Here is a 26,651-nt window from a genome sequence, read left to right as displayed (position 1 = left end):
ATCAGGGTATTGGTTAATTTTAAGTTGCCTGGTATATTTAATAAGTGTAATTAGTGGAGTTATTAGGGGTGGGGCAAGTTGTAGCCAAGAGAGTAAACATCCGACGAGGGCTATAGTAACAAATCCTATGACTATACAAGCAACAGTCTAAAATCCAGTCCATTTCCATTGTCCCCAACTTGGAGAGACCAGCCATGAAAATAGGTCAGTGACCTCGGGGGCCTTTGGTATCTATTCAAAGATTTGGGTAATATTATGCAATATTTTAACCTCTTGGGCCATTTGGTGGAGGTAGGTTTGAACTTCTCTGTTGATGTACACTCAGCAAGTGTGGTTCTAGGAAAGGCACTAACCCCTCCTTCCTTGGCCGGTATAGACAGTCTAGGGCCAGGCCATTTTCTAAAACCATTTAGGCGAGAGACTCATGAGAGTGTTGTTCAGGGGTTAGGATATGTTCCTATGGAGTTGTTGTCCATGTTCTGTTAAGGTTGTTGATACTTCTTAGTTGCCTCAGTTTCCTGATTTTGTGTGGGTAGGGCCACCGCACCTGTGCCCAGTCCAGTCAGTCAATCCTAGTAGAACTGAACACCCAGTGCTATAGGTCTGACATTGTTTCTATGGGTTGGTAGTAGCCTGTCAGGGCAGGAAACTCAGGGGACCTGCGACCTGAGGGAAGCAGGCTGAGAGAGAAACAATAGTGCGTGGCACAATATAGCCTGGAGAAAGCTGCTCAGAGAGCTGGGGAGGAGAGACGCTCACTGGGTGAGAGCCTTGTGATATCAGCCCACAGTGAAACCCAAAAGTGGATGCTCCTGGTGTGAAATACTCCTTAGGTGACTTGAGGTAAAATAATTTGCACCCATTCACTGGTTACCTGTGCTATATGATTTCAAGGGGTATGGTTAAAGTGTTTGTCGGCCAAGAGCTGTTTGTGCCTGGGCACAAAATCACCAAGGTGGCCTCGAAGGCTACCCCAAAATGACCCCTCAAGGAGCAGTTGGGGCAGAAAGTGGGTGGAGCATTTTGAAGGAATCCTGGGGCAAAGATGTTGTTCGATGGAGTTGGCTACAACTGAGTCTCTCTGCAGGGTAAGCCCTTCAGCTGGGGTACAGTAGGTGATTGGAGGCCAAGTGACAGACCCTGTGACTCCTGATTCCCAGTGCACGGTTAGACCTCTAAGCCCATTGGACATAAATGGTTGTGGTGTTTGTGAAGCATCTTGCTGGCAGTGTGGAAAGTATAGGGGACGTGTGGTGGGAGACGTCATGATAGTGTCGGGAGGAGCTGTGTGTGAGATTACAGTGTTGAGGGGGAAGGACTGGAGGCAGGTGCAGTGGGTGTGTGACTAACAATGGTCAATGAAGGGACAGCCGGGGTGTAACTGGGGAAATCAGGGACCAGCAGAAGTAATGTGTTTAAAACAAGACACCAGGGCAGGCCCAGTGGCTTAGCTGTTAAGTGCGCACGCTCCACTACTGGCGGCCTGGGTTCGGATCCCGGGCGTGACCGACGCACCTCTTCCCCAGCCATGCTGAGACTACATCCCACATACAGAAACTAGAAGGATGTGTAACTATGACATACAAATATCTACCTGGGCTTTGGGGAAGGAAAAAAGGAGGAGGATTGGCAATAGATGTTAGCTCAGAGCTGGTCTGCCTCAGGAAAAAGGAAGAGGAGGATCAGCATGGATGTTAGCTCAGGGCTGATCTCCCTCACAAAAAAAATAAATAAATAAAATAATAAAACAAGACACCAGGCCCTAATAGAGCCACTTAGCCTAAGTCTCACGTCAACAAGCCGAGATTTAATTAGACTTTTTGCCCTCCCAGGAATAGAATCATAAACCAGTCAATTGGGAATCGCCTGATGAGCAGCAGGTAGGTCGCCTTCCTAATAGAGCCCTGCCATCCCCTAAAGGAAGGTAACCTTGCCGTAACCAACCCTCTTTTTGGTGTAGTGTAATTTCCTTGTTCCTGCTCCCTTCTGCCTATAAAAGTCTTTCATTTTGTACAGCTCCTTGGAGCTCCTTTCTCTCTGCTAGACTGGATGCTGCCTGATTCATGAACTGTTGAATAAAGCCGATAAGATGTTTAAAATTCACTCAGTTTTATTTTGTTTTGTACCAGTTTGGTGGCAGCAGTGGGATCCAAAGGAGACATCTGATGGCTTAGGGGATGAGAAACACAGGCAGTGGTACCTGCAAAACCTTTGAGTTCTCCATCTTTGTCACTGATTCTGAGAGCCGTGGGTAAGTTCCTCTCAGCAAGTGCTGTAGAGAAACACAGCAGGGGGCTGTGAGGGAGGGTTGGGCGTCACTTGGTAGAAGGGTCTGAAAGGCCTCAATAGGGTGACATTTGCTGGGACCAGAATGACAAGAGGGAGCCAGCCCTTCAGGGGTCTGGAAGCAGTGTGTCAGGGAGATGGCACCACCGGTCCTGAGTCTCACAGGCAGAAGTGAGTTTGGCCAGAGGAGGTCAGAAATATGGCCAGTGCAGCTGGAGGGAGGCTGGGAGGAGAGAACAGGAGCTGGGGTGGAAGGTAGGGCCAGGGCCTGGTAGGCTGTGTCAGTTACCTTTCCCTCTCTGACTTCATTGCCCCTAACCTTGCTTTTCAAAACTACAAATGTTGACTATCTCACAATTTGTGTGTATCAGCAATGAGGCACGTTTTAGCTGGGTGCCTCTGCCTCACTGAGTTGAACAGGTTGGGGCTGTGGCCTCAACTGAGGCTCAACTGGGGGAGGACAAGCCCCCAAGGTCACTCTCAGCCTTCAGGGTTCAGTTTGGACTGAGAGCCTGAGTTCCTTTCTGTCTGTTGGCCTGGGCACCCCCGTGCTTCTCTCCTCTATAGGCCTCCACATTGGGCAGTCCCAAAACACTGGTATTTGATTCCTCAGTTACAGGGATTCGACAGAGTGAGAGAGAGAGATGGAACATGAGAGAGGGAGTAAGAGGAAGTGAGAGACTTGTGTAGTTAAAATTTAGACAAGACATCCCATCACTTTGGCTCTTATTATGTTCAGAAGCCAGTTACTAACCACTTAGTGGCTCCACAGGGATGGCTATGCCATGAGTGGGGTTTACTGGGTACCATTGTGGAGGCTTCCCACCTCATAGGCCAAGATGAGGCCCTTGGGTCTCATTCTCCATAAAACAGGAAACAGTTGAATGGTTTTATGCCACAGAAGGCAGTATCTAAATTTCCGTTAGTTTCAAACCCCTCATGATGCTGACCTGAAAATGAGGCCAAGTTGGAAGTGACTATTCCAATATCACATTGCTAGAATCCAGGCCTGTTTTGAGTGGTGTTCTGTGCTACCTGTCACCCCTTCTTGTTATTCTTCCATCTCTAAGTTTGTGCCTTAGGTACATGTGACACCAGCCCACAGGGGTAATAGATATTATCTCATATACACCGGGTGAGGTCCCTAGGAAGTAGATTCTAGCCTGATCCCCATGGTGCAGGTTTGGAGACTAGGGAGGACCTGAGAGGCACAGGGACTTTCCCAGGATGCAGAACTGGTAAGAAAGAGGAGGTCTGCATTCATCTCTGTCTCCTCAAAGCTAGGACCTGAGTTAGGTTTCCAGGGAACTGTGGCTAGGGCTGTGTAGGCTCCTTGTGTACAGTTCAGGAAGTGACATGAGAGAGGAGGGTGAGCAGCCCGGGCTCAATGGGCAGCTCTGGAGAAATCTGATTGAGGTAAGGGTCCCAGGTAAAGGAATCTTGAAAAATGACCCCATCTCCTTGGTCCTAGGCCTCAACAGATCTTAGAACTCTGGTAACCAGGCACCCACAGTCCCCCATCCAGCTCACTTGAATGGAGACAGCCAAGAAGCAAAAATGTTTTGTTGTTGTATCCAAACTTTTGCAGGATCTGGCCTCAAAAAAACCCAGAAAGAGAATCTTTTTGATTGTTGCCGATGTTGGCTCAGCCCTCATCCCTGACGCCTCTGGGTGTCTGACAGGAGGCAGTGAAGGGTAACATGGGGGAGCCCAGGAAAGGCTAGTGCAGGCCAGGACACAACGGTGATCCCACCTGATCAACCCCACACTCCAGGCCCCTCATAGTGTGTGTGTGTGTGTTTGTGTGTCTGTGTGGAGTGGGGAAGGCAGGGTATGTGGGACAGGCCATTCCTAAGCAGGAGCTTGTTGTTAGGTGTCGGAAACCTGGTGGGTCTGTCACGTTCATACCCCAGATCATGGCTGACAGCATGAGAAGGTGAGCTCCTCTACTCGTATATTATTGAGCCCTAGAGGTTTCATTTCCTTCCCTCCCTGACCAAAGATCTTTGCCAGGATGCCCTCTGTGCCTGAACTGAGGAGCAGACTTTCTCTTGGGGGTTGGCCTCAGTGGCAGTGTGCAGGCCACCCCTGATTCCCTCTGGCCCAGCTCCCAGGCAGTCTTTGCAGAACTCCACTCAGGAGGTCGTCGAGTAGCTGCCCAATGGTTTCAACTCCACCAGCTCACTAGACAAGGAGCAGGTACATGAGGCCACCCACACCATCCAGTGCTGCTCTGAGATGAGAGCAGGAGCAGAGGGCCTCCACACTCAGGACCTTGAGATGATGGGGTTGGACCAGAACTAGGGTGGGACCAGTCAGGGGCTGTCTCTTTTTCAAGCTAAAGGGGACGTACATGCAGGTAACCTTGTCTGGTTCAGAGCTGTGCTCCCTTGACCCTATTTCCCTTGTCTGTTGTGAGTTTAGGAGGCCACTGAGGCAGAGCCAGAGGCTAAAGGGGACTGCAGGCTGGCTATTCCTGGAAGAGAAGTGGGATCTTTCCTGTATTTAGAAGGACACATGGAAAGTCAGCTATGTGAGTGAACCTTTCTCTTTATCCCGCTCCAGAGTCAGCTCCAGAGTTTCAGCCAGCAGCAGAAGCAGAGCTGTGGGCAGTGGTGGAGGTAGAGCTGGCTTCAGCTCCGTTGACACCACCCCCTCTAGCACTGGAGCCAGTGTCCCCTCTACCAGCAGTGTTGGAGGTGGAGCAAGGGCCAACATGGGCTCCAGCAGGAGTGGGAGCTGCTGAGTTGGAGTCACCTGGACCATCATTTCTAGTGGGAAGTCCATCTCCACCTGTGGCTAAGAAGTGTGAGAAGAAGCCCAACCTACGGCCTTCCCTCCTAAGCTGGTGGTGGAGCAGTTGATCGTGATGGATGCAGTGAGCAGCTGGGCTCTGAGGGCGGGGTGGGGTAGGCCTTCCCTCTGCCATCGTTGCCCCAGACCTCATCCAGTCTCCTATGATCTGGGCCCGAATCCTGGCTCCACTCCTTACCAACCATACGACCTGGGCAACTTTCTGAACCCCTAAGCCTTTGCTTTCCACCTGCAGAGCGTAGAGGTGGACACTAACAGGACCTGCTGCACAGAGTGGCTGTGCCGGCTCCTTGAAGAGAAGGAAGGGTGAGCAGGGCCTGGCACATCAGTAGTGGAGGGGAACTCACTGTATGCAGCCAGGTCCCTGGTGGCCCAACCGTCTGCTCAGGAAGCTCAACAGCCTCAGGACTTATTAGACACCTGATGTGTACTCCACTACAAGGGAGACAGACAAGGCCCGTGGTTGTAGCTGCCAGGGGAGAATGTGCATCAGAATGGGGAGTGTGACCAGAGGGGGATCAGTGTGTTGGAAGATGCCCCCTTGGGATGAGCCGAGGTGAGCCACCATCTGGAGCTTGGAGTTAGCCAGGACGGGCTGGATGCAAATGTCCCTCTCCCTTCCCTGCCAGTATTGGGTCCTGGGTCATCCTCTGTGTACCCTCAGTGGACAGAGAAGAAAAGCCAGGGACTCTCACAAGGCTCGGGCCACATCATGAGCTTCCTGAGCTCCAGCTCTAAACTGTGACCCCTGTGTGGGACTTTTGGGGATGTGGACACAGAGCTGGGGTGTGGCAATGTTGGGTGACACTCCCCCTGTTCCCCAGGAGCTCTTCCGGAAGGTGGTGCCCTCTCAGTGCCTGGGCTCCACCTGGGGCAAGAGGAACAAGCCAAGCAATGAGCACCTGGCACACACCGTCCGGGCCACCATCGACCACTTCAGAAGGGTGGCCAGCCTCGTCGTCACCACCTGCCTCGGGGACCCGAGCATGATGGCCCAGGACAGGGTGAGGGTGGTGGAGCGCTGGATCCAGGTGGCCCAGGTGTGCTGTGGGAGGCCCAGTGGAGCCCCTCTCTGGAGCCTTGGGAACTGCCTCCACCTTTATCAGATCCCAGGATTGCAGTGTGTGGTCTAAGCCCCTGCAAGTCCCTAGGCCCTTCTTGCCAGGGGAATGCTGACCTTGACTCCAGGTCCCACTGCAGGGATGCTCACTTCCTACCTGGCTCCCTCCCTGGGTTGAGCTAAAATCCTCCTCCTTGTGAGTGTTGCTCTTTGGGTCCTAAATGTGCCCTTCTGGGGCTCCCTGAGCATCTGTCTCATCCAGGAGAGGAGATTTAAATAGAAGGGGACTGAAGCTAGAGCAAGCAGGGCTCCAGCGCCCCACCTCACAGCTCATTCTCTTCCCTTCCCCAGGAGTGCAAGATCCTGAAGAACTTCTCCTCGCCCTGCACTGTCATCTCTGTTCTGCAGAAAACATCCATATGCCACCTGAAGAACACATGGGGGAAGTTTCCTGGTGGGTAGGCCTCTCTCCATAGGAGGACCAGGGTGGATGGGGGATCTCCCGTACGTCTGCCATTGGCCCCTCAGTCAGCTGGGAACTCCTGGGTGGCAGCAAATGCTTGGAACAGGGCCTGCGCCTCAGCGGTGGGTCTCTAAGTCTCCTGGTGTCCTTAGTGCACCAATTCTGCTTCAGGATTCGGTTTCTCTAAATGCCAGGTACTGGGTTGAGCCACATTGGAGATTTTCAAGTGTTTATAGCAACAGAACTCTATGCCCAGTTGAAACTGAAAGTGGTCAAAAGAGAGCTGCTCTGTATAGCGGGGGAATGGAGACCCCAGTGACCAACAGGAGAGCCCCCTCCCAGTCTCACAAGACCTTAGCCCTCAGAGGAGCCCAGTGAGAGCACTCCTCCAGGCAGTTTGAATCTCTCAGGTTGTCAAAGAAAAAGATTTGCACTCAGACCCCTCACATTATCCCTAAATTTATCCTTCCCTCTTTCCCCTCTCCTCAGGGAGCGCTCTGAAAAACTTAAGGAGCACTATAGCCAAGACGAGTCCTTGAGCAGAGAACTGATGACCAAGGTAGAGTGGAGGCTGGGGGTCTGGAAAGAGGGGAAGGGCCACGGGGGGAGGGGGACTGGGCAAGCTGTGGTTTTGATAGTTTCTCACTTGAGCTTTCTCTGAAACGTTCCCATCTATCTTCTCCAGGTTAACAAGCTTAGGGATCTGTTTGGCCCATGGGCAGGTGGGGTGCCGTTTGTGGGCAGGAGGCCCTGGTCATGCGACACAGTGGTGTTGGCTGTGCTGTTCCAGGGCGAGTTGCCGAGCTGGCGCCATCAGCAGATTTCTGGCTTCCATGCACTTCCGTCCTGCTGAATGTAGCTTCTCCCAGACTGTTGGGTGGTTGGGTGGGTTTATCCCTCAGCCTAAACCTGTCCTCAGGAAGCCAGGCCCCTGCTGCTCCTTCTATCTTCACCATGTCTCCAAGGGGAGAGCACACTGCCTACCCCAGGGACGGGCACAGCAGGGAATTCCCCTGGCCCAGGTGGACAAACAAGATGCTCATCCTTGGATCTGAACAGCTGGACCAGAGACAGATGTGTGTGCGTTCTGCGACCCCTTCTGGACGCCTAGAACAGTCACTCGAGTCAACAACGGAGTCTCACCTGAATGCCTGGTTGGCAATGACATATACCCCAGGTGGCTTATGAGTAGCGCCTAGGCAACTGATAGATTCTTAGTGGATCCTGCTGAAAGGAAGTTAGGAGCTTCATGTAAACAGGGAAGCAAAATGTCCTCTCACCCCTTCCCTGTTGATCAGAGGTGGCACCTTGGGGGTCCAGTTTCTGAGTGGATAAAGAAAGAGTTCAGTGCAGGGGAATATCCTGAGTGGTTCCTTGGGGAGGAGAAGGGTTTGACATTGCCTCTGTCCCAGCCTGGGGGCCAGACACTCCACGAGACTAGGGCAGGCAGGAGCCATTCAACCAGACTCCCAAGACACCACATCCTCTCCATCCACGCCTCGGCCCACGACCAAGCTTCGAGAGCTCGGAGGTCAGGACTGTTGTCAGTGGTGGGGCTGGGGGTTAGGTGAGGATTTTGGAACAGGGTCTCTGGCTGGGAGGGCCAAGTGGCCTCTCCTCTGTGGCCCCTGAGCAACTCACTGCCCCTGTTTGGGCCTCTGTCTCCCCATCAGGGAAATGGAAGGATGGTGATCGTGTGGTGCAGGCCTCACGTGGGGGTGATGAGGTAAGAGGGAGGAAAGGAATGTGGGAGTTTTCTGCCTGCTCCCTGGAGGGGTGAGGGCAAGAACAGTGATGACAGTCATGCGACAGTGAGTCCTCAGGAGAACCTGTGAAGTAGCTGGAGTTCTCACACTTTCCAGATGAGGAAACAGGCTCAGGGAGTCCAGGACGCAAGCCCAAGCTTACACTCAGAGAGTTGAAACTGGGCTTGTTCTGGAATCACAGGACCTTGGAGGGTGGAGTGGCATTGGTACCAGTTGACTCGAGTCAGATATCCAGTGTCGGAGGCGAGTGGTGCTGGAGAGAAATGCGGTGAGGGGACTATGGCCTCACTGACACTGTCCTCGACCCTGACAGGAGGGGCCTTCCACGTTTGCCCCCCGGAAATCAACCCCCAGAGGGTGCAGGAGAAGGAGCAGCAGCAGCAGCAGGTGAGTGTGCCTGTGGGGGAGGGGCTCTGCGTTCCCAGCTGGAGGCCTCAAATCAAGAGAGGAGGGCCCTTTCTCTTGGTGCCACAGTGTCCGAATCCCCCAGTAGAAGTGACCGGGATGGCCTGGAAGAGCTGGTGCAGGATGGGTTTGTTGTGGGGAGGGACAGGGACCGCATACCCTGTGATTTGCTAGAAGCCTGCCCTGGGAGAGGAGGAGGAGGAGTGTGGTGTTCTTGGGGTGTGAAGCAAGGAGGAATTGAGGGGAGGCTAGTAAGGGTCCTAGGCTGTTCCCCGTGGGAACCCTGGGGTGGGCCAGGAGGCTGTGGCTGTGGACTTTTCAGGGGAGGGTCTGCAGGGGGTCGACTTGAGAGCAAGGGCTCATCCCACCCGCACCCCAATGTCACAAGGTGTCGTCCCCTATCTTGGCACTTTCCTTGGTGACCTGCTTATGCTGTGTCTGGCGATGGGTGATTATCTCGAGGTGGGTGAACCTGAGGCCAGGCAGGAAGGACCACGATCCTGAACCTTGGGATGCGGGAGCCCCCGAAATGTGCTCCGAGCTCTCAGCACTTGACACATCTCTCCTGGGAGCCTCGCAGTGGCCCCTGGGAGCTGGGGCATCAGGCCCATCTTAGAGATGAGTGAACAGAGGCTCCACCTGAGACACCCATTCCGGTTCCCCAGGCTGGGGAAACTCAGAGCTGCCTGATGGCACAGCCGCGTGAGGTTTTATCTGAGCTGGACTCAGCCTCTAACTCCCATGTTCCCCATGGAGGGAGAGAGGGGTCGGCCCCCCCCAAGTCAGGCAGCACATATGTGGCTGAGCAGTCCCCTCTGCCTGAGGCCTCAGCCTCCAAGTCTGTCATCAGAGAGGGTTGTGCTGCCAGGTCCCTCAGCCTCCCCCCATGTCCTCCTTCTCTGGAGCCCAGAGCCCGGCCTAGGTCCAAGTCCTGTTTTCTCTGCATGCTCCGCCCCCTCTGGGGACCTGGCAGTCGGGCACCATGAGAAGGGGTGGACATAAGGGGCTAGTCAGTCTATGGCATTCTGTCTGATGGACTCTGGCTCTCCACCTTCCAGGGGAATGAGATCAACCTTAAGAAAGGGACTGAGGTGAGCAGCTGTGGCACTCCCTGCAGGGGAGGGGAAGGAGGTGGAAATCAGAGACCCTCTGGGCAGAACAGTCCCTGGTTCCACCCCCTGTATCTTACATTGAGTGGAAGACTTCGATAACAGAGAAGTGGGAGACCCATCCAATTGGCGGGTTGGTTGAGGGGAGGATAGCATCAAGGATAACTTCCTGGAGGAGGGGCTGATTATTCCCATTCTGAGAACAGGTAGAGCCTGGATAGAACTGGTGGGAAGGAGCGTTGCCAGGACTGGTCCCCTGCCCCACCCCTCACCCCCCACAAGGCCCCTGCAGCATCCCCCACCCAGGCCCTGTGTGCATCCTCTCCTTCCCTCTGGTCCCAGGAATACTGAGTCATGAGGGAGATGCTGCTGCTCCCAGTGGTTGCAAAGAATTACAACCAGAGCTGGAGGAGTGATTTGGGGCCTGATTCCAGGACATGGAGCTGCTCAACGAGAATGATAGTTGAGGCTGTGCAGGAGTTGAGTGAGGGCAGGGGTGGACTCTCCATGTTGGCCAGTCCAGAGAGCCTGTCTCCATGGCCCCCTGCTCAGCCCCAGGCCTTATTGCTTGGCGAACTCTGGGACACCCAGACTCCAGCTGCTGGGAAGGCAGTGGGGGGATACCTGAGGTGTGGCTCCTGGTAGGCTCACAGGTGTCTCTCTGCCCTGTAGCTACAGCCTGTCCTGCCTGCTGGATCCCCAGATCTAATTGGCCAGCAGAATATTCAAGGCCAAGAAGAGCCGGCCATCATCAACTTCAGGGGTGAGTGAGTGTCTGGGCTGGGGTGACTGACTCCTAGGAGTTCAGTAAAGCTTTGAGCTAAGCGTGTCCTTGGGGAGTCCGATAGCTGGCACTGGGATCCCAGCTCCACTACTGAGCAGTCCTGTGACTGGGGTGACTCTCTTCAGCTTCCTGAGACTCCGTTTCCTCCTCTGTGAAATAGGTGATAGTAAACGATTTCTCCCGTGGCAGGGACAAGTGGGGTACTGGTGGCTAACAGCACTGAGCACAAGGTCTGCAGCACCCAGTGCAGTGGGGACAGGGTGGGTGGCCATGATTCTGAGGGAGGCCCCCCAAGATAACCCGACTCTTCTACTCAGCCCCCAGGCCCCAATACCGAGCCCCATACCAGTGGCCGATCACAGCCCCATCCTCAGCAGCCGGGACACAGCTGGGAAGCTTGCGATGCACCGGGCCAGCTCCTCCCACCTGACAGGAAGGGGAGCATTGTAAGCTGATTCCTGGAGTCCCCTGAAGCCCAAGAGAGAGAGGACGACCCCATCTCAGCTCCCTGACATCCCCCAGCACCTATGAACCCATTGGGGAGGGACAGTAGTTATTTGTTGTAAATAATAAATGCCATGTTTGAATATTATATTAAAGTCCTGTTCCCTTTACAGCCTGGAACTTGTGGTGTGGTTCTGTCGCTTTCTGTAGGCATGTGAGGGAGACACAGAATCTCACATTTCTCCTTGAATCAAGAACTCTTCCGAGTCATCAGCTTATTATATGTGGGAGAAAGGAGAAGGGCCATCCCCTTCTCTGGCTAGTGGGGACAATCCCAAGTCCCCCTAACACCGAGGACCAGTTCATTTCAGTATCATTCAGCTCCTCCAGGAGCAGACACAGCCCACCACCCCTTCTCCTGAGATTTAAAGGTTGAAGGTACTTTCACAGGCAGAGAAAAAAACCACTGAAATGTGGGTGACTTTAAAACAGCACTACGCAGGACCATGTCATGCCACAGGCAGGGGCTGCCTTCCTAATTCTGGAGGAAGAGGGAATGTTTTCTGCTTCTCTTCTTGAGGTTTCTTTTGACCAAATTTTAGGAACTTGTTGTTTTCTAGTTCAATCTCTGGGAATATATCAGCTCTAAGTGGAGAAAACAATGGAAAAAGATCAAAATGTGCACGTTGAGAGGACAAGACCCGCGGAAGTTCATTTGCAGATGGACTATAGGCAGGCAGGACTTTCCCTCCTGAGGGCCCTCTAGGGGCTCCATGTTCACCTCTGACCTAGATTTGAATCCTGCTGGAATCCTTGTCCAGGACCCTGAATTCCTTTTCCTGCTTGATTTGTATCCAGGAGGAAAGATTTGTGATGCAGCTTTTAAGGCTACAGCTGGGCCTTGTTACATAAACATTACTGCTCCCTGTGAACTAGGATTTTCAGCACCCCTGCCTTCCTTATGCAATTCCCTTTAGGACAGAATTTCCCTAGAAAGCCCCAAACCTCCTCCCTGACTTGGCCTGATGGATCCCGAGTGAGCTCTACTTTGCCAGGATAAGGGACCATAATCCTGGCCAGTCAGTGACCCCACATTGTCCCTTGCTGTCCAAGGTGACTTCTGAGCCCGTGTTCTTCTGAGGTCCATGGTCTTGGACAATCCTCAAGTTTACACACTCAGTGTTGGTGCTCCAAACTCGTCCAAATGGGGCAACTGGGCCCAAGCCCTTAAAGTGTGTCAACCCTGGGTGTCTGTGATTTTTTCCCCAGTCTTGTGTTGTGGTTACATTACAACCACCTGCTGGGGTGTGAACCCTGTTTGGAGCTTTGAAAGATCAGGTATGACGGAGGTGTGGGGGGCTCCAGCAGGGAAAGCCACGGAACTGATGATCCATGGACGTACATGAACACAGCCTTACCAATTAAAATACTGAAATGCTCCCCATCTGATGGTGAATAGACACTGCTCTGAGCTCACACCGAGAACCTACCACATGACTAGAAGCTTTCAAAGGGTTACTAAGTGGCATTTTGAAGCTCTTCCCTTGGGAACACCCTGTAAGACGAGGGCCAGATGAATCGCTTGGCACTTGTGAGTTATCGCCTCCTTTCTGATGGCTGCAAGTGTCACCCAGACACACAGGTTGGACTCTGTCAGGGAAGCCTTCTCAGGACAGCCAGAAGCTGAGGATGAATTCTGGTTCCCGGCATCCCAGGCCCTTCCTGACACAGCATAACCACCCAGGAAAGTGGTTTGGTAATGAAAAAACTGGGAAGGCCATACTTTCCCTCCAAAGAGAAAGCGAAGTGCCAACAGTGAAAGATTGATCCCCCAAATAGACAATTGAATCCCAACAAGCAGTGGGTTCTTGTCAGATTACTGATGCTGAAAAGGCCTCTTTTGATAATAGCACGATCCCCCAACTGCCGTGTCCATCTACATGAATAAAATTTCCAACACATATGGATCTAAAAAACTGAGGGAAATCTGGTATTTCCTTAGATGCAACTCTGAAGTAGCATGCAACAAAGAACATAAAAATGGAGACTTAGAAGTAAATATCTAATTTGAGAACATAGACATCGAAGTGCTTTTGAAATAATATTTTGGAATCTATTGGAATATTACACAAAAAGAATAATCCACTTTAAGTAGGTTTTACTGTGACTGTGGGGAAAAACTGAATCATCCCGTGACGTTGATAACTCTCTGCTGACTTGAAAGTAAAAATAAATAATGTGCATAGTAAAGGAAAATGAGAGAACAGCATGAAAAAAGATTTTTCTGTCCTCGCCTGAAACTCAACCTCTCACCTCAGAAAGAAACCACTGTCTATATTTTCTATTTCATGCAGCAGAGTTTAATAAAAGAAACGTATTGGTATGTTTTAAAGTTTCAAGAGCTCAAAGCAAGGAAACATTAGGGACGCTGCCAAGAGACCTCACTGAGGTGCCTGCTCCATTTCATCTGCTGTCAGGACGTCCTTCTTGGCCCCTCACTTTCTCTGCCTCGCTAGCAAGTCTGTCCGCCATCAGTGCTACCACCAGTCTCTCTCCTGTGCTCTTCACTGCCCTTTCCTCCTTCCTGATACCTTCCTCAGTCGCCAGAAATTGTTGACAGTGGAACTGTGGAATGCCCAGATCAGCTCCTGGAATCATCTCTGCCAAATCTGAAGACCGGCAGGAGTGGGCATGGAACCTGGAGTGCAGACTACCTGCGAGCACACCTGGCAGGGATTCACCTGTGTGACTAGGTGCAAGTTTTTGCAACGCTTTGGCAAGATTGAAAGGACTTACCAGTTGTCCTGCATTGCTGCAGGCCTGGAGTCCTTGCGGTCTCTCGGGCCAGCAGACCTGGTGGGGCTGGTCCAAAGTGTCCTCCCAGAGACCCGTCACTGCCAGAATGGGATGGGATTCTAGTATCCGGCCTCTTGAATATGTCACTGGACATCCTCAAAGGGTTGAAGATGCTTAAACCAGGCTTTGGTTTGGACTGGTTCCCACAGTTACACTGCTTCCTCTGTGAAGATGTGACTATCATCCTTCTTTTCCTTTTACCCTACAAAAGTAAATCATGAAATTGGGTCAAATGACAAAGGAACCCTGACTTTTTAGGACAATTATCCTGGTTGTTTTGTACTTCCACCCTCCCTCTGTCCTCCAGGGATAGATCTGACTTGTGTCCTGGGATGTCATCAGGCAAATTTGCATCAAGAACAGAAAGCTCCAGGTCAAAATTCAAGGCTACTCCAGATCATTTCTCCTCCCCCATCCTGTTAACACCCCTCCCTGTTTGAGTGTGTTTCTATTATATTCTTGTCCTTGTCACTCTAAACCGCACAAGTCCTGACACTCCCTCTCAGGGCAGTCGGTCCCCAAACCTTTACTAAATCCCAAATCCTACCATTTCTGTGTTTTCTGACTACTCATTTGCTTAATCCATTGACCACTTGGTGTTCATAGAAGTTAAATCAATAGTGACATTATCAACCACCCCCTGTTAACGACTTACTCCCATATCCCAGATGTTCACATAATCCAAACAATTATGGTCAAAAGTAAATAATTCAGAAAACGTATTCAGTCACCACAAATTCCTGATCTCTAATACTTTTATTCAAACACTCATACAGTAGATACCTGTCCCTCAAGATCAGAAGTAATGCCAGATCACCGATCCCCACCTTAAGTTCCTCCTACACCTATCAATCCTGGATTCCATGGACTATGATCTCAATACTTTCCTTGGAATAATAAAAAATTCCTTACCACTCATTTATGTTGTAAACCTCCAAACCAAGACGTTCCCAATTATCTGCCATGCCGTAGCTACTGCTGGTCTTATAACAAACTGAAGAAAAAACATGAAACATTATCTTTTGGTACCATTGTAAAAACAAAACCATCTGCATCAACTGGGAAGCACCCATAATGCCTGAAAATTTTGTTCTCTTTTTTTGTGTTGGGTCAATAACAAAAAGAAAAATCAATTAAAAAATGGGCAATGGACCAGAATAGACTTTTTCCAGTGAAGACATACAAGGGACCAATAGGTGTATGAAAAGGTGTTCGGCATCACTAATCAGGGAATGCAAATCAAAACCACAATGAGCTATCACTTCACACATGTTAAGATGGTGATTATCAAAAAAACTAAAGATGGCAAATGTTGGTGAGGATGTGGAGAAAAGGAACCCTTGTGGGAATGTAAATTAGTACAGCCATTATGGAAAACAGTGAGCTTCCTCCAAAAATGAAAACTAACATATGATGCAGCAATCCCACTTCTAGTATATACCCACAGGAATTGAAATCAGGGTCTCAACGAGATACCTGCTCTCTAATGTTCATTGCAGCTAATTCACAATAGCCAAGACACGGAAGTAACCTAAATGTCACTGATGGATGAATGGAAAAAGAAATGCAATATTAGTCAACCTTGAAAAAAGAAGGAATTTCTGCCATTTTTGACAACATGGATGGACCTGGAAGACATTATGCTAAGTGAAATAAGGCAGACAGAGAAAGGCGAATACTCACTTATATGTGGAATCTAAAATAGTCAAACTCATACAAGCAGAGGTTAGAATGGTGGTTACCAGGGGCTGGGGGGATGGATAAATAAGGAGCTGATGGTCAAAGGATACAAAATTTCTGTTATCAAGATAAATAAGTTCTGGAGATGTAGGACAAGCATAGTGCCTACAGCTGACAAGACTGTATTGCATACGTCACATTTGCTAATAGAGTAGATATTAAGAGTTCTTACCACAGAATAATAGTACAAAAGGAGTTGAGAGAAAACTTTGGGAGGTGATGGATATGTTTGTGGCCTTGATGGTGGTGACAGTCTCAAGGGTGTATACTTAGGTCCAAATCCATCAAGCTGTATATGGAAAAGTAAGACATAATCGTTGATTCCTCTGCACCTTGAAATACACCGTGTCCTCATCACAAGAGAAAAAAATTTGTAACTATGTATGGGGATGGATGTTAACTGGACTTATTGTGGTGATCATTTCAACATATATACAAACAATGAATCATTATGTTGTACCCCTGAAACTAATATAATGTTGTATGTCAACATTACCTCAATAAAGACAATATAACAGAGAAAACCATTTGAATATTGTAAATGAGTTCAGTGAATCCCTGAAACTGCCCCATTCCCATATGAGAGTTACTGGAAGCAGAGAGGATGAAGTAAGATGGAAGAAAGTTGTACAAAACAGTAATCAAATTAAAATCATTTAAGTTGCTATGAGCTCCTTGTGGCAAAGTTCTTTGAGCACTGATCATTCACCTTTTCTTGGAAAAGCATACTTTCAGATCCAACCCATAATAGTTTCATCATTTGCTCTAATAAGAAAATTTCAACTTAATAAATAAAACCAAAAGCATCCCTTATGTATGAATAAAGTTAGTGAACTTTACAGAGAAAAGAGCATATTTGCACACTCAATAAAGGAAACAGAAGAACTGAATGATGATTGATTCTCATTCAAGCTTATCTTTGAAAGCCAGTAAAACCAGGTTATCTTTTCAAGGATGTGTGTAGAGCTGTCAGCCTTGGAAGACAGAAATAGTGACCTCCTCTGGAGCAAAGGGCAGGCTTGCTTACTGCCCAGTATAATAGAAATAACACCCCTCTCTGGGGCAAAGGTCAGCAGACTTCCTGCCCATTATCAAAGATTTGAGTTCCTTAAGCTCTGAGTTCTTGCAACCCTCTGCATGTCACCCGGCACACTGTGTATCACCCTGTAAGAAGTGGGATTTAGTGAACCGGTGCAAATGCTGATACTCTGGCCACTGCTATTGCTGTGACATTAAGTCCTTTGTCTCTGACCCATGGGTCTTATGTCTTTTGCCAAGATCTATAAGACCATAGTAGGCTGACTTATTAACTTGCAGGTAAGGTAAAATATCAGGCCTTTCACAGTTCCTGACAAGCGCTTTAAGTAACTAGTAGTCCTAGGAACAGAGAGTTACCCAGAACAATATGCATGGATGGTCTTCATAGAAGACTTCATGCAACCAAAACTTTAATAAGGCTCTCTGACCTCTTTTATTTCTACCCCAATTAGAAGGAGAGGCACCAAGCTATTACAGACCTACGGCTTGTGCAAGCCACCTGGAGACCTAGTGACCAGAAACTTCCCATGGGGAGCAAAGACAGATGGGCATATTTCCAAAATGGACCCATCTGCCTCCCTATCATCCAAAAGACAGTACATTATCTTAATTTATGATGATTTCATTCATTAAAATCTTGTGATGGGCCAAAGATACACTTCTAAGAGGAGTGAGGCACATGGCAGTTGTAAGTAGATTAACAGATTTGGTGAATATGAAACTCTAAACTAAACTTAGTGTTCTAATCAATTATAAGGTACAACAAATTTAATTAGATCAATTAAATGATATTTAATGGTATGCCTGATTATTACTCTGCAATAATGATCAAGAAGCTCATATAAATAACTATAATTGGTCTTACTTTAAAATATGATAGTCAAGACTTTTTGAGATAAGCTGGAGAGAAGGAAGGGGAGAAATAGATAGCTGCTCTAAAGCCACTTTCAAGACAGCTGGATCTACATGTAACCCAGGAGATCGAGGCAGATGGCTGTGTGCCTAGATCCTCCCTGAACTGTGGTTCTCAGGGATGTCACGGGGCTGAAGCAGCTTTCTGAATCGTGTTTACATGTCCATGTGTACAATACCCCTGACCATGAGGATGAAACACCATTCAATCATCCCTTACACCTCTCTAATTTACAATTAGATTTCAAAATCATTGTATCATTACATGATCATTTATTCCTCAAACCTGTAGGATGGCGAGCTAAAAGAGAATCAAATTTCAATGGCTTCTTTTCTTTCAAGGACCAAGACGTTCTTTCACAGTTGGAATACGGATTAGAGGATAAATCCAAGTCAATGGAAACAACTTAAGAAATGAACAGAGGAATATTTCATTCCTATATATACACAGTTTTCACTGTGGCAAAAACAGAGTTACATTTTAAAAAATGAGAATTTTTTGAAATTTTATAGATATTAAAGACATTGTTTTGCTTATATTCCCTTTGGTTTACCAAATGAAACTCACTCTTTAATGGGCATTTCTAGCATTGAGTGCTAATAACAGCAGCTTTTTAAAATTCTTATTTTTCCCCGGTCAAAGACCAAGGGCAGAGGTCATCAAGAGGTCAAGTCTAATCTACCTACAGATGTGGCAGGCTTAACTATGGATGTTCAAGCCAGACATTGCCAGCAGAACCAAATCTCTTCACCCATAGGTGAGTTTTTACTAGTAATCACAGAGACTTAAGAATATCAAAGGAAATTCTGTGGTTTTTTTGTGTGTGTGTGTGAGAAGGACCAGTCCTGAGCTAACATCCAATGTCAATCCCCCACTTTTTTGCTGAGGAAGACCGGCTCTGGGTTAACATCCGTGCCCATCCTCCTCTACTTTATATGGGACACTGCTACAGCATGGCTTAAGAAGCGGTGCATCGCTGTGTGCCTGGGATCTGAACCGGCAAACCCCGGGCCGCTGCAGCGGAGTGTGTGGGCTTAACCGCTTGTGCCACTGGGCAGGTCCTCAAAGGAAATTCTTTATTAAGAACCAAAGTTATAGATTCCTATCTTGGATTCATTACTTTGAATTTTTGACCCAAATCATATATATCGATTGGACCATGCTCAATTCTATGATCTTTGGAAGATTCAGCCTACAGCTGAAGAGAAACTGATGCGACACCAATATCTTATCCTCTCTGAAGTCCAACTGAGAGCCCCTGGAGTCAGAAGTTTTCAAGACAAGAAAAAGTCATCCTTCTGAACAGAGAGAGTAGAGGCTATTCAAACATTCAACTTTAAATTGTTAACATGACTCGTTAGAATGTGATGGAGCAAGCATAATACCTTCTAAGTTTCAAGATTTTTCTCCAGAATACTGAGATGGATGACCTTGAAGGCCAATTTCCCCATAAATGTATTTATTCAGTGATAAAATTAATTTCCCTATAAAATAATTCCCATAAAAATGTTAAAAATATATCATAGTCTCTCACTAAAAGGAAACAAAGCAAACTGAGGAGTTGAATAGCAGTGCAATAAATTCCATACAATGATCTTACTGCAGCGTTATGTACAATAGTGAAACTGGATGTAATCCCATTTCTATCAAAGAAGAAGTAAACAGATTATGGTATTCCTGTTCTTTGGAATACCTCTAAAACATTTAAAATGGTAAGTTAGAATGATGTGCACTGATAACGGGAAACGTCTATGATATATGGTTTGGGAAACAGCAAATTGCAAAACGATGTAGTTATGTAATTTATGTTAAAAAACTTTATGTGTGTTTATAAATACATAGGAAATGTCCAGAAGAATAAACCCCACCTTGTTAACAACAGTTCCCTCTGAGTAGAGGAGTGAGTTTTCAGGGAAGAGGATGAAAGTGGAGGGTTTCGTTTTCTATAGATCTGTGTAATTTGACATTTTTAACAGGGTGTATTTCTTTCATAATTAGAAAAATGAGTGATGTGGCCATTTTGTGCAGGGCAACAGTATTATGTTCACCAGTCTCTGTACTGTATGTTACTGCACAGCACGGACTGTAGGAGAAAGCCCAGGGGAGCAATGAAGACAAAGAAGACATGACACCCGCAAAAAGTCAGTGGAGTATTTCTACATAACAAACCTTCCAGGCGAGTGATGGTCAGTGTCCACTGCTCCAGCTCTCTCAATAAACCTAGAACCTTCCCAGGATAAGCCGGAGGACCACGCCCAACTAGTCCACTGCCTGCCCGGGGCCTGTATATGCAAGGTGACTGCCATCAAGCAGATAATGGACTCAGGATGGGGTGAGAGGCGGAGTTCCAAGTGGAGATTCAAAATGTACCAAGAAATTTTGTGAAGTGAAGGAAGCTACTCGACCTCTCTGAGCCTCAGTGTCCCCCCCCCTGTAGAATGGGGATCACAGGTCTACTTCACAGAGCTGTTGGGGAAGATACATAAAAGTGCCTGTGACAGCCAGTGTCCACATTATTAACAAAGTTGTATCTGACTTCAGAATAATCGATGAAAAGAATAATGTTAATGAGACCAAAGACGAGATGCCCAGCTTCGTAAGCAGCATGAGAGTGAGAGGAGCTCTGACTAAGCAGGGTTCTTCACAGCTCCACTGGAGAGGACGAACACGGGCTACACCTGGATAAGTCAATGTTGTACAATGACTCGTGTAGTGAGGGTGGGTCCCTAAAGACACTGCGAAATACAGTTACACACAGTGGCTCCTAGAAAACAACTACAAAGCAATCAACACAGCAGATAGGAATAGGAAAGGGGCAAGCAGAGGAGGGTAAGAGCCACAAAATCTGATGGAAGACACTGAACCACGATGAGCGCCCAGCTCTGTCAACAGCTGTTGTGGTTGCGCTAGGAGATCAAACATCTGAGAAAGCCATTGTGGGGACGCTGGGGGCACAGTGGTCACTGCAGCCACACCTCAACAGCAGTGCATCGGAGCACACACACCCCAAAACTTTCCTCTCCATTAATTCTTGTTTTAAGATGATGAATATCCTCATGTTTCAATGTCTCCTTCCAACCCATGTGGACGAGTGTTGTCAGAACCCCCTGAAAAATGCACAGGCCAGAGTGGGATGGAACACTGGGCGCTGGGGGAGCAGCGCTGCACCTGACCACACGGACTATCACCTGGGCCTATTGAACACGAGAGAAGAATCCGAGGATGTGGTCTAAAGAGAATTCCCTGTCTTGCCACATTCAGAGACACCACAGAGTTTCTCGTCCATTTTACAAAATAACATTTTACAAAAATGTTAGAGAATTCATGTGTCATTTATTCATAAAGAGGCAAATTCTTGACAAAGTGACAGGGTCCAGTTTCCATGACCAGGTTTTTCAGTTGTTTTGATAATATCCCACATTCAGGAATCGGAAATGTAACCTACTGGGATGTGTAATATAAACAAGGACTTTTTTTCATGTAGATCAATGCCCAGATTTTTGGGGAGGACATAAGTCGTGAAAGCTGCTAACCACTCCTCCACAGGTTTCAATAGAACTTTTAAATTAATTTACCAATCTCAGGAAAAGAGATTTTGGCCATTCAAATTTTTTATTTCTGCATTCAAGTGTACAGTACAGCCAAGAGAATAAACAGAAAAAAATTGACAAGAAGATCTTGCTTGCATTTCATCTTTTGCAAATAAGCAAGCTATTTTATGCTCTGTTCCTTTCACTATTCTAATCAATTTTTAAAGAATACGGTACATCTGACTATCCCTGGGCGTGTTTATCCGGGAACTTTGCCGGAATCCAAAGCAGAGATGTTAAAGCTGACGAATTTCAAATGCTGCCCAAGTGCTGTCTACCTTACACATCCGTCTCCCAAAGGTGGACCACCGGTCTCTTCCTGAGGGATCAGAGTCGTCACCTGTGTCTCTGAGAGACTGGCCACTCAGGCCTGAGCTGAGATTAGGTGATCAATCTAAAGGGCAAAATGCTTAAGCTATTCTCATCTTAAGGATGCTGTTTCAGAGGCCTCTACACTGGAATGGGTTGGTGAAAATGGCCTACTAGATACTTTCCTGGGAATTGGCTTGTTCTCCTCTGCTCTTAGCGGATCCTGGGGAAACCAGTGATTAACCTCAAGGATGCCTCAACTTCCACATCTGCAAAAAAGGCAAGCAACAGCCAATGTTACCACCCTGCAAAGCTCTTAAGTTGTGCTTGTAAGAGGGGCCACAAGGGCGAATTTCTCCCAAAAGCTAATGAAATGTTGGCACTTTGGCTGGAGAAGGCAGAGGGCAACATGCAAAGTGGAAAGTTTCTGGGATGTCAAACCAGTTCCCATAAGCATTTTAGAGAAGCACCTGGCCCTGGACTAGGTAGGAGGCTGTGGAAAGACCCACAGGCATGCAGGTGGGAGGAGGAATCAAGCCACGGAGGGAGGCGGTGTGGAAGAGGGATGAGTCTGGCTTCAACTTTGGACAAAAGCAGTTGCACGCTGCAGGCCCGAGGCTGCCCACGCAGCCGCCACACCCTCCTAACTCCCTGGTCCTTCTCGTCCCATCACATCCCTCCGGGGCTCAGTCCACGTGGAGCAGGTGCAGGACAAGTGTCTGCAACCAATGACGGTTTTGCCCTCAGCCAAACACACACCACCCTGTTCCTCCCCCTAGGGCTAGGCACCGCCCTGTGCCCAGAGCATCCTGGGAGTTGTAGTCCTGCAGCCCTACAGGCTGCCTGCTGGGAGCAGTTAAGAGACAAAAGCTCCCAGCATGCACAGCTAGGGGCCCCAATTCCTGCCTCGTCCCTCCGTCCCTGGGCCCCAATCCTCTGCTTCTCCACCCCACTCTCTACCCCGCCTCTTCTCTATACCACACCCACCCTTCATGCCCTGTGTACCCCCCAGAGTATGCGCAGTGAGGATGGACTGCATCCCTTGAGCCCGGTACTCAGGTAGGTGTGGGGCTCACCAGACTAGCTGTTGCTGAGGATGCTTGCAGCCCTATTGGAAGCACCTTGGTCAGTAGTTGAAAAGTAAATTCAATATCTAAAATGGAAATACCGGGTGCCTGGGATCCTGGAATTTGCCTTTTCAAGGCCACCGGTCCTACCATCCCCTGCATCCCTCCAGGCTGCCATGATCCTCCCTCTGGACCCCGTGGTCAGGGTCGCTGCAGAGATCCTCCTTTTGGACCCCACCCACCTGAAGGGCCCATACCTTGGTCAGGCATCTTAGAAGGACTGCCCTGAGACATGTCATAAAAAGGAGAAAACATCACAGTGCACAGCCCCAATTCCTGCATTGTACAGACAGGAAACTCAGATGCACTGGTAAGTGACCCCTAAGCCACTTTGGGTAACCACACTCATGCCCCTTGTCCAACGCTGCACACAGGCTTGTTCACTGGACTTCTTTATCCCAGTGTGGACCTCTTGGCCTCGTTAACACAGGCAACAGCACCAAAACTTCTCGTTGCTCTTTCCCACTATGTTAGGCAAGTTTGTGTAGGAAGGTAATATGCAATTTCTGCTCTACTATAGGGCTGGCTCCTTGGCAACCAGTTTTAATATCCCTTTTTAAATATACCCTCAGAATCACAAAATAATTAAGCAAAATAATTTGTTGCTGTTGGGGGTTATGGTGATAATTCTCTGAAGTCATTTTTCCATTTAGCTACTCTGACTCCAAATACTACAGCACCACATGCTTCTCAGACTGGTGGATGCACAGCTCCACTTCTTTGCAGAGAGGATGCACAACAGCAGAATATCCATGGCCCGACTTTCCGGAGCATCAGTATTACTACAAGATTTAGAAGAAGCAAAGTTATGTCATTTCCGAGGTAAGGAGTTAAAAACTTAAAACTAAGATGAGGTGGGAAAGTCATATGCCATTAATAATTGTCAGTAATCTGTGCCTGAAATGTCAGACTGTCTCTGAGAAAGAACTCTGAGACCCTATTTCCCATTGTTTTCAATAGGAAAAATTAGAAAACATAGCAAATCTATCGAAAAACCCTACCAATTTCCTAAGTCATGATATGGCACCTAGACATAAGTTACGAACATCATGTACTCCTCGTTTTGTTCCTCATTCAACCCAGTCCCACAGGTCTTGAGTGCATGCTGTGAACACTGCACTGTGCTAGGTGTCGAGGCCTTGGTGAGCATCATCGTGGGAGTGGAACTTGCTGGAGAAAGATGACATCATAAAATCTCAAAACCATGCCAGTTACCAAATTGAGGCAAGAATGGAAAGACCCAGGGGACCACACAGGGTGAGGGCATTAATAGATACTTGGAAGTATTAAAATCCATCTGATGATGTCATGAGTGAATGTGTTCCACTTTAAAACAAAACCCTGCTGTTATTCTGAGATATTGAGTTAGGATCTTTGTGCAAATATGCAGGATTTAAAATGTTTATTGATGTATAACATGCGTACAGAAATATATGCAGAAGTCATCCATGTAAACCTCAAAGAATTATTATAAAGTGAACACACTTGTGTGACCAAGAACTAGCAGCAGCTTCACTCAGACCTGGACAATCCCTTTCTTCCTCCTTCCTCCTCAAAGGTAACCAATATCTTACCAAAAAACACTGTATATCAAGTTTGTCTTCTTATACAAGTGTTTTATTACAGAAAATTTCTGTTTTATTACAGAACAATATCTGAGAGCATTCTGCTCTGTGGATGCCAGAAAAATTTAAACAATATACAAAAAAACAAAATAGCATAGTAGGCCCATCACCCAGCTTCAACAACTACTAATCATCTGCCATTTTTGTTTCATCCACACTCCATCCCATTCCCACCTCACTTTATCATTTTTTTAGTCTTTTGTGTGTGTGTGGAGGTAAGATGTACAGTGAAAGGCACAAATCTCAATTCTACAGTTTTGGCAAATAAACATGCCCATATAACCTTCACCCCTTTAAGAATAGAATGTTTCCAACACCCCCAGAAAACTCCTTCCTGTTCATTCTCAGGCAATTTTTTCCTTCCCCTGAGGCAACCTCTGTTCTGGTTTTTTCACCATAGGTTCATCTTGGCTGAAATCATCCCACGTGTATTGTTTTCTGTCCAGCTTGCCTCCCTCGGCACGAGGTTGATGAGACTCACCCAGCATGTGTGTGTCAGCGTTTGCTCCTTGGCACGGCTTAGGGTGTTCTGCTCTGTGGATGCCCTACAGTGTGCTCGTCTTCCTCCTGGGGAATGCAGGTCATCTCCTGTGAACATTCTTGTACAAAAGCTTTTTGTATGCTGTTTGATTCCTTTATTAGCATTTAAGTGACACACATTTTGCACTTTTTAGTGGTTGTTCCAGATTACAATATACATCTTTAATTTATCACAGCCTACCTAGACTTAATAGTGCACCAGTTTAATCAATGTAAAATATGGAAGCCTTGCTACAGAACAGTTCCATTTACCTCTGTCTGTCCTTTGTGCTATTGTTTTCATAAATTTTACATCTACTCATGTTATAAATCCCACAATACAGTGTTATAATTTTTGCTTTAAATAGTCATAGGACTTTTAAATAAATTAAGAGAAAAAAGTTAAGTATTTGGAGGTAGATGCTTTGAGGTTCTGCAAATGTACTGTTTCTTCTTTAAGTTTCACCCACAGTTTTTGCATTCACCAGTCAGTCTTGCCCACAGTAATTATTACTGTGGTGTTCTAGTGGCAATTTTCTATTTCACGCTATCCAGCTGCGGTTATTATTTGGAATTCTGTGAGGAAGATTCCCCTCCTCCCTCTCCCTTCCTTCTTCCTCTCTTTCTCTCTTTCTTTCATTCTTTTTTCCCCCTTTTTTCTTTCTTTCTTATTTAATCTTTTTTATATCAGTATAGACTCATGGATATTTATTTTATTCTCTGGGTAATAATCCAATGCTACCATTATTTATTTTGTTGCTCACAGTTTTCCAACTTGAGCCATTGGGAAGTCTTTCAGATTGATTGCTTTTGACACATCTCATCATTTTCTGTGTTTTTTTTTTAAAGCACTTTCAGACTTCCTGGCACTACAAGATGCTCCAGGCTTATCTTGTATTTTCCATCTCCAGCCCTAGAAGTACCCATTTCTCCAAGAAAACCTGCTTATTTTTATTGGAAAATGATATTTAGAAACCAAGATCTAGGAGCTAGGTGTGCTCATTGATACTAGGGTGTCACTGCTTCTAGACCCTCTCAGCAGAGCTTGGAAATGTATATATGAATATAAACTCAGGTATACACATCTATCAATCGATCTATCAGTCTATCAATCTGTCTATCTGGATAGATATATTAAAAGAGACATGGATTCATACTGAGAATTCCAACTCCAATCCAGCACCACAGAGTTTATTCTAGCATTCTCCTTTTGCTTATTTGTAACTTCTTTCACCACCAGTGAGAAACTTAACTCCAGTTAGCTACAATATATTTACTAATGTGTCAACTACTTTCAGAATTGCTAATCCATACCCTTATGAAAAACAAACTTACCACCTAGAGTACAGTGTTTGTGTCGAGTACATTAGTTTTACAGTATCCCGTCAAAACATTGTCTTCCACAGTTACTCAGGTCAGGACCTTTCATCTCCACACCTTCAGTGTGGTTATGTCACATGCTTATAATACAGTGAGATTCATTTGTCACTTCATTCCATCTGAGTTCCCTAGCATCCTGATTGATTTTTAAAATTTGCAGAGTAAAATTCACTGTTTGTGGTGTACAGTTCTATGGGTTTTGACAACTTTATGGTCGTATATCCACCCCCACAGTACCATACAGAGCTGTTTTATTCACCCCCAAATTTCTCTCATGCTGTCACTTTGTAGTCAACCCCTTCCCCCACTCCATCCGTTGGCAACCACTGATCATTTTCCATCCCTGTATTTCTGCCTTTGCTAGAATGTCATATAAATGGAATCATATACTATATAGCCTTTTGAATCTGGCTTCCTTCCCTT

The 26,651-nt window shown here is 47.3% G+C and overlaps 1 protein-coding gene across 2 annotated transcripts in view; it reads left to right on the top strand.

Moving 5' to 3' along the window:
• LOC131402314 (ral guanine nucleotide dissociation stimulator-like) overlaps positions 1-11,279 on the top strand; it is a 222,673-nt gene extending 211,394 nt beyond the window's left edge. Inside the window, exons 5-7 of one of the 2 annotated variants that reach the window (XM_058537141.1) lie at positions 8,297-8,349; positions 8,703-8,776; positions 11,005-11,279. In XM_058537141.1, coding sequence (XP_058393124.1) covers positions 8,297-8,349; positions 8,703-8,776; positions 11,005-11,117 — 240 coding nt within the window. In that variant the 3' untranslated portion in view covers positions 11,118-11,279. Of the gene's footprint in view, positions 1-8,296; positions 8,350-8,702; positions 8,837-11,004 lie in introns of those variants that run through there. The other variant, XR_009218526.1, reaches the window with a different exon arrangement.
• Positions 11,280-26,651: the final 15,372 nt, after the last annotated feature.

Source organism: Diceros bicornis, assembly GCF_020826845.1.
Source record: "Diceros bicornis minor isolate mBicDic1 chromosome 7 unlocalized genomic scaffold, mDicBic1.mat.cur SUPER_7_unloc_2, whole genome shotgun sequence".
Taxonomy (NCBI): Eukaryota; Metazoa; Chordata; class Mammalia; order Perissodactyla; family Rhinocerotidae; genus Diceros; species Diceros bicornis.
This window is presented reverse-complemented; position numbering and strand designations above follow the sequence as displayed.